The following is an 11,865-nucleotide window of genomic DNA, read 5'->3' on the forward strand; positions in this document are numbered from 1 at the left end:
TAAGAACACAATCTGTTGGCTTTATTTATGGTGTGCGTATTATTCCCCCGGTTTTGATGGATAACGGTACGAACTTCAAAAATATTTTGCTCGTTGCAATACTGTAAAAATGAATGCCAATGTGCTCGTCTCCTGTATTTCTCAAATCTTTTCATTAGTATTGGCATAAATTCAACACCGCTCTCCATCAATTCTGATGCACCTCTATGCCTTTCAATAAACCTCTCCGCCATCTATTGAAATGACATCCGCACCATAGCAGTAACATGCAATCCACGTGCAGACTTCAATAACCCATTGAAAAACTCTAACACATTTGTAGCCAGGGTTCCCCATCATCTGTCATCATCCGCAAGCAATGTTCACTTGTCAAACTCATGTCGTATCAACCAATGATAGGCTCTTTCATCTTCCTGCCCGATCGATTCCATGCGCCTCCTGAATTTGCACTCCTAGTGATCAGTTGCAGCCATCCACATTAAATCATGCAAGTCCTTGTTTGGATGTGCCTTCTGGAAATTAGCCTTCAGGTGCCTCACAGAGTTATGGTGGTATGCATACGGTTCCTGCCATTCAAGAAAATATTGTACAGAACTTAAAATACCGCCATGCCGATAAGATATTAGACAAATACCTGAACGCTATTTGACAACGCGCTCCTTCAAGTGGTTCAAAAATAGCGTCCACGTTTCTTGGCTTTCATTCACACAAATAGCAAAAGCTAGGGGAAATATTTCTCCATTACCATCTACTGCAACGGCGATCAACAACTTAATATTATACTTTCTATATATATGAGTGTCGTCTATGGTTATTACCGGCCGACAATGTACAAAATCATCAATTGCTGGTTTGAATGTCCAGAACACGTATCTGAATATATATGCTGGTATTCCCGAACTCGGATCAAGCTTCCATTCAATAACAGTACCGGGGTTAAAGTGTTGTAATGTGGCCATGTACCTGGGTAGAGATGCAAATGACTTATCCAGTCACTGTAAACAATTTCAAACGCAAGTTTGTGCCTGAGAAATGCCTTTCTTTTGATAATGATACACTCATATTTCTGGAAGACAAATGTAATACACTCTTTAAGCTTATACCTTATGGAAGCTTCAATGTGTGGAATCAAAACAAGAGAAATTAAGTTAACATCCAAGTTAAAAATGATTCCCACTGAATTTGTCTATTTCACAATTGTGGTGCCAATGTATTTACCCACAACCCAAATATTTATTTTCTTCTTTCTCGCATGCAACATCCAATTACAACCCGTAAACTATCTACAACAAACAACCTTGTATACGTCCAGAGATGACACCCATACCATCATCTCACGACACTCTTTTACGCTATACATTTTCATCGCGCTGATTAGGCGCACCTTATCAGGAAAAAGCATGCCCTTTAACAGCACCGTTGGTCAAGATTCATCCCACATTGCTATCCGAATTTCGTCAATATCTCTTGTGAGGGCATTCACATCCGACATACTTGGAAAATGATCAAGGTAGAGAATATGCCTTGAATGAAATGGCACGTGGGACTCGTACACTCTTGGTCTAACGGGAGGTGGAGCATGCTCCCTCGTCAAATCAGGTTCAGCATTCTCTTGATCCTCCTCATCACCCTCGTTAGTGAGGGGTGTGTCATCTCTAGACTCATCAACGTTGTTGTCATAATCACTATTCTCTTCCTGACTCTACACATCTGCCAGATCCCTATTAAATACGTCGTCTTTGGGCAATTGAGTAAGGACATGACCATCAAGTTGCTCGTTTTCACTGCACAACCAAGGAAATAATGAGTTACTCAAATTGGTCCAAACAATACATATAACTTTATACATTCACTTACAAATTATAATGTGTTGATATCTCATGATGCACATTATCTTGTTGATGCTGACTTCCATATGGACCACCATGATCCAACACACCAAAACTAGGTATATTCCAACTGACCGTTGGTTCATAACTTGTAAAATTCATATCTTGTCAGTACCCCCGTGGAATATATGAGTGTTAATACAAATACAATACACAAAAATATACATTATAACACAAAGAAAAATTGAAGTTTACCACTCGGCTTGTGGATTATGTATACTAGGGGAGAAATTATTTCCTCGCTCCTCATTCACCCGTGGAGATAAGTTTAGATCCGGCCAAACTCTTTCAGCTGGAACCTCTTCGACTAAAGCTGCTCCAAAATAACCACCCAATGATTTAGGAATTTCCCTACTTTGTGCAACCTCATTATTGCGAACGCCTTCAGCCTTGACATATATTTCCAATATTTTTATCACAATAAATTTTCGGTATTCATCTAGAGTCCTCAAAAAATCTCTTAGAGTTTCATCGTCTTCGATGTTAAACTCAGCATAACAAGCAACCCCTTGCGGAGTCACAGAATATAAATATCTTTCAGTTATTTTAAGATTCACCGAACGTTTGTTCACACTTATTTTTTTTTTACATAACAACGATGCCAATGTATCATACTCCATTGTAAGTGGCAACTTAACATGAAACCGTGGAGATAAATTATAGCTTACTGAGTTATTCGCCACCACAACCTCACCCCTCACCCAATATAATGAAACCCTAATTCTTCGCTCTTCAGACATTATGACATAATGCAAAACAACTTAACAAATAAAATTTTCACAAGACTTGAGAATAGTTCTGAATGGATTTTTACAAAATCCTTAACGCCCTTAAATAAGACAAAAACCAGTCCGGGGGGTGAATTATTTAATGTATAGCGTCTTAGCTTAAGACGCTATACCCAGTTCAATTATTGTTATGTCAATTATGTCCAGATGAATTATTTGTGGGCCCACATAATACATATAGCGTCTTAGTGAAAAATGTTATATATATAACGTCTTTTAACTGGCCAAACGACCGTTAAGGTATAACGTCTTTTAAAAAGACGACACACACACACATATATATATATATATTTTGGCCACTATGCAATTTTTCCCCTATATTTTTGTTCTTTGAGTCTAAATGAACCACATTTTTGTTCCGGACTCAATTCTAAGTACCAACTAAAAGTGCCAAAGTTGTTACGGAAAATCGTCATCAAAAGATTTTAATTGTTCAAACAAGGAAAAGTCACATCCTACTATAACTTATGGTCCTTTGGTTTGTTTAACGTAGAAAGAATGTTTTTCTATAAAAAGTATTCTTTCGAGGTTTTTGGTTGTTATGAATTACACAAAAGTAGTCATATGTGGACATAGTTATTATGAGTCTTGTAGTGATATTTAAATTTAAATCGAAAAATATTGAAACAAAAGTCATTTGTTATTTTTATTTTTTCTAGATCTTTATTACTGTTTCAAATAGTAGAATATTAATCAAGCGAGACGTTTAATAACACATAAACGTAATGTAAACTAATACTCTTATCATTAAGATTATTATAAGTATTTGTTTAAATGGCCTATAAAAGACAAATGATATAAATCCTATAAAAGTGCATGAATAAATCATACGCCAATTCTTTTTCTCCAAATTAATTACATTGTGGTTTAAAGTATGACATTTCGACGATTTAAGTGTCCTAAGCTGAGTACTAATGAACTTCAAAATAGTTTGCTTAGTGGAATTCTTACAGAAAAAAATAAAAAGAAACATATCGATGACTGATGCACAATGATGTGGTATGTACAGTCATCCCTCTGTTAGATTTCCAATAAATTTGTAATATAAAAATCAGAACAAGTTTTTTGGCTTTAAAAAAGGAATCGTACGTACTATGAGCTTTTAATGTTCTGGACAATAAAATAAATACGTTCAATTATGTAACGTAATTTGATTGAGAAAGACATTAAGAAATAAAGAAAACTTGCCATAAATTTATGCAGTAATCATAAAAGTATGATATTACGGATAAAATGAGAAGTTTTAAATTATTTTTTTTTTAAAAATGTTATTCTTTTTGAATAAAAAATATTATCACAAAATGAAATTGAATCTATAGAATAAATTGAACCAATGAAGTATATGCAGTAGCAAGCGATACAATAAAAAATCCCACCATCTATTTCCTTAATCAAATATCTCGGGTTCGAGCCCTGTGTATGAAAAAATTCTTGGTAGGAAGCGCTTCCCCCGAATGGGGCTCTAAGCGGCGTACTTCCCCCGAATGGGGCTCTACGCGGTGCACTTACTCTCGACTGCGAATTCAGATATAGTCGGATTCCAATGCGTGTACCGGAGAAAACTAAAAAAAGAAAAACTCATAAAACTCCCAACAATAATGATTGAATACCAGATTATCTTCATTAATAAATTCATACCAACAACCAAAAGCTTCAATTATTTTCAGTACTACCAATTTAGTATTAAAAACCTCTGAACTATAATACACAATATAACGATCAGATAACAACTAATTTCTTATATAAACTGACTTTACTATATATTGAAAAGTAAAAGAGTACACCTTATCTTCTGTCACTCTCTCCTAATCTTACCTTATAAGCAATGAAAGGATCAAATTGATCAAGTAGTTATGATTATACACTACATTTTATCAAAGTATAAAACCCATCATTTTGTGTTATTTTGAGGAAACATCAAACACTTTTCTTTAGCTTTCTCATACCAAACATGGCAAGAAAAAACTCTTATTTTTTACACTATAATATATTATTGTTAAGTTTCTTGGCATTTTCATTTCTGTTAATAGAAGGGGTACCTGAAAATGCATTAATAACTCAAATTCCTGGCTTCAATGGCACTTTCCAGTCAAAGCATTATGCTGGGTTTGTATTTCTTTTCTTTTAAGAAAATCTGAACTTTTGCTTGTATTATGGTGATTTATGTATTTAGTCTGATATTTTTTTTTTCAAATGGGTTTTCAGATATGTTACCATAGATGAAAGTCATGGTAAGAAATTGTTTTATTATTTTGTTGAGTCTGAAAAAGATCCAACAAAAGATCCAGTTGTTCTTTGGCTCAATGGTGGACCTGGCTGCTCAAGTTTTGATGGCTTTGTTTATGAGCATGGTATGAACTTTACTCCTACCATTGTTGCGAACTTTGAATGGGGTAGTAATAATGTGTTTGCTTAATCTTTAGGGTAAAGAATTTTTAAATTATCAGTGTATTTTCACATGTTGTAGCGGATAACTTGCCTTATTCTTTAGGTTATTGGTTCCATTGGTGCAACTAAAAGGACTATTGAAATCAGTTCAAATGGAAGAAAAAAATCTGTTGATAAATGAATTTCGATTTGTTTGACTATTACTTATAAAATCTTGCTCTATAATCTGGTTTGATCTTGTAGTCCAGATAGTCTTGTACCATGACGTATATGAAATAGTAGAAATTAGTGAAATAAAAAGACATATACAGACTAATGAAGTAATCCCATCTCCTATGGTCCAAAGATGAATATTCTGAACCATTCATGAATATCACAGCAAAAATGAATAATACATTTGTAGCTCCTAAATAAATGAGGAGTTAGATAGAATACAAAATACAAACAAGAACCAATCCCAAGGAAAAGGAAGAGACATAGGGCTAAAGAGAGCCAAAAAAGATCTTTTGTGTTTAATCCTGCATAATCTCGAATATTATCAGTTCCGTTACATGGACCAAATAGTACAATGCAAGCAAGTGGTCCTAGATCATGGAGATTTTTGTGAACGGTTATGTATAGTTAGCTTTTACAATAGTTATCCTTTTATGGTCGGGTGGTTACCTACAGTTATTTTTTAGGTTATCCGATAGTGATAGTTATGTTTTAGGTGATCCGATAGTGTCAAAGTTTTTCTGTATACAGTCAAATATAACACTCTTTTTAATCTTTTACATAGATAATAGGTGAACTAAAACTGCGTGTTTGACAAACTTTGCCATTGTCATAAAAATGTTGACTTCTTCTTAGACAGATTTGAAAATTCTTTTAACCAGCTCAAGTAAAAGCTGTTAGTTGGAAATGTAGTTCATACTTGTGAGAACTGGGATTATATACATGGACAAATTAAAAGATCTATGGAGATGCAGTTGCTAATTCTCATTCATCATAAGAAAAAGTTTTTTTAATATTTCTTGCTTTCTAAAATAAGAAAGGGTACTTCTTTACATTGCAGGACCTTTTAATTTTGAGTTGGGAAAGACAAGTGAGAGCCTGCCTATTCTGCATAATAATCCATACAGTTGGTCCAAGGTTATTATTTGTGTTAATTCTACTTGATCATATGCTTGCATTCATTAGGCACACATTATGTATATAAGGAAAATATTTGATTTTTTCAGGTTTCCAGTGTAATATATCTGGACTCTCCTGTTGGCGTTGGGTTTTCTTACTCGGGAAATGAATCTGACTACAAGACAGGAGACTTAAAGACTGCATCTGATACCCACTCGTTTCTCCTCAAGGTAACATTACAGAAACTGACTAGTTTTATGCTGGCTATCAACCTACCGCAATACTCCTCTCTTCCGGTCTTTGGACCGGCAACGTGAGTAGCTCACATAGGCGGAGTTCTAAGTTTGATAGTTTTTCCTAATAATAAAATTCGTTTATTTTCTATATCGTTCTAGACTCATTCATGGTTCTACTAAATGATATTATCGCTAGTGGTTTGAGATCTACCCGGAGTTTCTCAAGAATCCATTTTACATATCTGGAGAGTCTTATGCTGGAATATATGTGCCAACACTGTCTTATGAAGTAGCAAAAGGTAATCTGGATCTTAAATGAACATGTATTGGTTGGTCGTGGGCAGGGGAGCTAAGTAAACTAACCTTCTGCTGCTAATTATGTTCTTTAGGTATTGATGCTGGAGTAATGCCTGTTATCAACTTTAAGGTATATATCATTTCAAGATTTCGTGTGTTATAACTGGTTATTTGGGCTGTAAACTCTTTATGTTCTATTGCACAGGGTTACATGGTGGGAAATGGCGTGACAGATGACATAATAGACGGTAATGCTCTTGTTCCATTTGCACATGGTATGGGCCTCATTTCGGATGAATTGTTTGAGGTATTTGCTTCTCCTTGTTTAACTTTTAAGTGCTTGGATCATTTGACTTCTGAATTATCAGTAAAAACATAATCATTGGCTCTTTGTCTATTAGCAACTGGTTTCTGATTATCAATTTTCATGCTCAGGAAGTTACTACTCTATGTAATGGAAATTTCTATGAACCAGCGAGTAATAATTGTTCAGACAAGCTAAACCAAGTTGATCAGGCAAGATGTTTCACTGTCATACTTGATTCATTTTGTCGACAACTCAATTCATTGCACTGCTTTATTGACCCAAATTTACCTTCCTCACATATTGCAGGATGTTGTGGATCTAAACTTGTATGACATTTTAGAACCATGTTACCACAGTAAAGATTCTACTGTAATTTCCACTGGTAACTCAAGATTGCCAATGAGCTTTCGTAAACTAGGTGAGACAGAAAGGCCTCTTCCTGTCAGAAAAAGAATGTTTGGTCGCGCATGGCCTTTTAGAGCTCCAGTAAGAGAGGGACATGTCCCAACTTGGCCGGAGATTCTCAATGGCGTCCATGTCCCTTGCACTGTAAGACACAAATACTCTCATATCCAAAAATTCAACAAATTTCTAGGTAGATATGGTAACCATCCTGTTAATCTTGAATGAACTTGGATGTTTCGATGCTGTAAATTTTAAGTTTATTATGCTTATTTTATTCCCTCTTTGAGGAATTCATGTCTTGATTTTGAGATGAATTATGCAGGATGATCGTGTTGCTACTGCATGGCTCAACAATGAAGAAGTTCGTAAAGCAATTCATGCCAAAGAAGTAAGAGACAATTTTCTCATCTGTACTTGATTTAAAGATGGTGATTTACCTTTATCCGAAGAATTTTTTTCTTTGGAGATTTATGATTTAGTGTTACTGGTACAACAGACAACTGTCACAGGTCCCTGGGAGTTATGCACTGGCAAAATACATCTAATTCATGATTCCGGAAGCATGATTAAGTATCACAAAAACCTCACAGCTCGGGGATATCGAGCACTCATATACAGGTTTAACAGATTACAAAGTCCTTAGCTTCTTTCTATGCATTTTTCTATCCTTTTTGAATTACTCGTATATTATTGTTTAAGCACCCGGCTTCTTTTCTAATTCAACCATTACTTCAACATTTTCTTCTTCAATCGCTAATAGAGTGTGTTACAGTATGTAAGTCAAACCAGCATCTTACACCTCTAATACCATCATACAAAACGAAACAGGGGCAGTATCAATTTAGTTTCTGATTTATATGTGATGAAGGTGATACATATGGACTTTTTAGTTACTGGTTGCTGTATAATACTAATGAATTTGAATCTTGGATCACTTTACTAGGGATTTGCTTTTACTTTTACTGGCTTAAAACTGTGCTGATTTTTGTTCCCAAGATAGTTCATTGCTGATGCAGATTCTGCATTCCTATCTAGCAGGTTGCAAACTGTCAGAATGCTTTTTATGTGCTTATTATTTATGATTTTAAGATCCTTAAAATCTTATGCTATGATTTATCAAATAAGCACTAGCTTTTGGGAACCCTGTGCAAAATCTACTGACTATTCAAAGGCTGTTTAACGATATCCAAAGAAAATGCGTTTGATATTTTAAGATATCTGATTACTTCATTGAGCGGAGAGTCTACCGGAAATAGCCTCTCTATCTTATTAAGGTAGGGGTAAGGTCTGTGTATACACTACCCTCCCCAGATCCCACTTGTAGGATTACACTGGGTTTGTTATTGTTGTTGTTGTTGATTATGCATTGACCGTAAGAAACTGAAAGCTGGAGATCCTAGGCTGCATAAGGTACATGTTGTTAGTGACCCTGGACCTGAAATAATTCGATATCCGCCCCGCCTCATATTGTGCCAGAATGTTGTTATTGTTGTTGTTGTTGATTATGCATTGACTGTAAGAAACTGAAAGCTGGAGATCCTAGGCTGCATAAGGTACATGTTGTTAGTGACCCTGGACCTGAAATAATTCGATATCCGCCCCGCCTCATATTGTGCCAGAATGATATTTCCCGCCGATACATGCCATTCCTCATAGTATATCTGACAAAGCAGGAACTGGAGGCGCAATAGCACCAGTTTTTATATGTCTGTTGGCTTTACCTTTTTTTGGAAGTATGTATATACGTAGTTCAAGTTTTCGCCCAATTCACCAAGTAATATTTTGGTTGCTTTTGGCGGATTGCTTCCTACTAGGTTGGATCTAATGTCAACTTGTGGAGGCACCATTTGTTATTACTGGACAAATTTCACTTAGTTTTCTTCTTGTTCTTTGCCATAACGCCCATTCAAACACTGATATGTTTTTATTAATATTAAACATCTTAACAGTAAAACTACTTTCGTACTACTAAACAAGGAAACCCTCGAATGCAAATTATCCAATATCTTTTTTGATCCTATAAGCAAAACGACTATATTCATTTTTTTAAACTTCTTGCAGTGGGGATCACGATATGTGTGTACCATTCACCGGTTCAGAAAAATGGACAAGATCACTTGGATATAAGATTGTGGATGAATGGAGGCCTTGGTATGTAAATGAACAAGTTGCAGGGTAAGTCTGTATCTTCATCTTCTAATTCCTTTCATGTTTTACTTTTCTAATGTATTGCATTTCTGGAAAAAATCCACTTTTAATGCTTAAACCTTTTGTGCAGTTACATACAAGGGTATGACAACAACCTCATTTTTCTAACTATTAAGGTATGTTCATATCAAGAAATTTTTTCATTTTCTATTTTTTTTTCTATGATTTAATTAAAAAAAAAAGGGACAACCCAGTGCACTACGTTCTCACTATGTACGGTGTCCGCGAAAAGGCTAGACCACAAGGGTCTACTGCATACAGCCTTATCTTGCATTTTTGCATGAGGCTGTTCCACGGCTCGAACCCGTGACCTCCTTATCACATGACACTAACTTTACACCAAGGCTCCCCTTCTTTCTTTGATTTAATTAATTTCCGAAATTTTCAGGGAGCTGGACACACCGTGCCAGAGTACAAACCACGAGAGGCCTTGGCGTTCTATGCGCGCTGGCTAGAGGGCAAGAACATATGATTATATGAATTTATGAAATAGACATTAAGTCCAATTGGTTCAGAAATACAGAATTTTTCTTTTTTTCCTGTGCATAATGGGAGAATTTTCTATAAAGAAAAGAAGGAAAAGAGTATTGGATTTTTACCATGTATGTAAAAATGGATAAATCTCAAGCCTGCAATAACAAATGACAATTTCTCCATTATTCAGCATATTTTCGTCATCTTTCCATGCAAATTCGTTTCCTAAACTGTTGTACTGGTGTTTTAAACAAACTATATGAAACAAAACTCATATCAGAATAAAATAATAAAGGGCAAATGATATTGTACAGCTTTTTTTGAAATAATAGCCGAAAAAATATATTTTTTTTGTATATATACATTTTGTATGTTATATACAAATTTTATATACATTTTCGGCTATCGAATATGAATAATTTCTGGTGCGGGCTAAAAATGAAATAAAAACCCTAAATAAAACAGATTTTTTTTTAGTTTGAGCAACGACGCTTCACAGGGTAATCTTTGTTTCTTAGTCTAATGATGCAATCAAGAATTTATTTAACTATAATTATCTCCGAGCTTATGTTTTAAAAAAAAGCAATTTATGCAAAATACCCATTGAGCAATAAATTACCCTTCTTTGCCCGTTTGAAAACTAGTTACAGCATATACCTACCCAACTAAAACTAATTACCCAAGCTACCTATCCATCTCACTTTTCTTACACATTTGGCTTAACATAGCTTGATTTGGCTTGGTTTGGATTGAATGCTTGGCTTGGCTTGGTTTGGATTGAATGCTTGGCTTGGCTTGATTTAATGAATTGACTTGGCTTGGCTTGATTTAGTTTGGTTTACTTGGCATGAATTGACTTGGCTTGGCTTGGTTTTAGTAGCTTAAAAAAGGGTAGCCCGGTGCACTAAGCTTCCGCTATGCGCGAGGTTCGGAAAAACGCCGGACCACAAGGGTCTATCGTACGCAACCTTACCCTGCATTTCTGCAAGAGGCAGTTTCCACGGTTCGAGCCCATGACCTCCTGGTCACATGACAACAACTTTACCAGTTACGCCAAGATTCCCCTTCAAGGGCTGGGCATTTGGTAGCTTAGTTTGACTATTTGGTTGGAAGGGCTGGACATTAAAAAAAATTGGGTAGGGAAAAAACTTTATGGGTAGGGACCAGCAACGGAGGCAGGATCTTCGCTAAGAGAGTTCAAAAAAGAAAAAAAGTTTAAAAAATTATAGCCAATGGGAATTGAACCAATAACCTTACAAAAATTTTGATCCCCTTGACCACTAAGCTATGCTTTTGGCTATGCCAAAGGGATTCAAAACATGATATATAGAGGTAAAAAATAGATTTTGTCTTATATGTATAGTATAGTTTTTCGGCGAAGCGGGTTCGGGTGAACCCCTAACTCCGCCCTTAGTAGAGATGGGTAACTAATTTGTGATGGGTGGGTATTTGCAAAAGATCCCCCATTGTATAATAAGTATCTATACATTTAGATTTTAGGTCAGTTATAAACTAACAAATGCGCCTACATTAAACATAGGTTAATATGCTGATAAGTTTAGTAACAAAGTAGTACTCTCTATGTCCCAATTTAAGCCATTTTTGTGAGATTCAAATTTCTTAATTTTGACCGAGTATTTAGACGTAAATTTTTAAGTTTCTCAAAATAAGATTTTGATATTTGTAAACTACGTAAAAAGTACTATAAGTCACGATAATTAACAATTCGAAATACTTAAAAGGCATATGAAAAAATTACG

The 11,865-nt window shown here is 35.3% G+C and overlaps 1 protein-coding gene across 1 annotated transcript; it reads left to right on the forward strand.

Moving 5' to 3' along the window:
* The first annotated feature begins 4,524 nt into the window (after positions 1-4,524).
* Positions 4,525-10,290, forward strand: LOC104234033 (serine carboxypeptidase-like 20). Its single transcript, XM_009787521.2, has 14 exons — positions 4,525-4,783; positions 4,883-5,028; positions 6,120-6,196; positions 6,286-6,408; positions 6,611-6,713; positions 6,804-6,841; positions 6,917-7,018; positions 7,147-7,227; positions 7,325-7,567; positions 7,746-7,811; positions 7,920-8,041; positions 9,485-9,598; positions 9,702-9,747; positions 10,020-10,290. Exons 1-14 carry the CDS (start codon positions 4,629-4,631, stop codon positions 10,101-10,103), a joined length of 1,500 nt encoding a protein of 499 aa, XP_009785823.1. The 5' UTR covers positions 4,525-4,628; the 3' UTR covers positions 10,104-10,290.
* Positions 10,291-11,865: the final 1,575 nt, after the last annotated feature.

The sequence above is a fragment of the Nicotiana sylvestris genome, chromosome 6 (assembly GCF_000393655.2).
Source record: "Nicotiana sylvestris chromosome 6, ASM39365v2, whole genome shotgun sequence".
In the NCBI taxonomy this organism is placed as follows: Eukaryota; Viridiplantae; Streptophyta; class Magnoliopsida; order Solanales; family Solanaceae; genus Nicotiana; species Nicotiana sylvestris.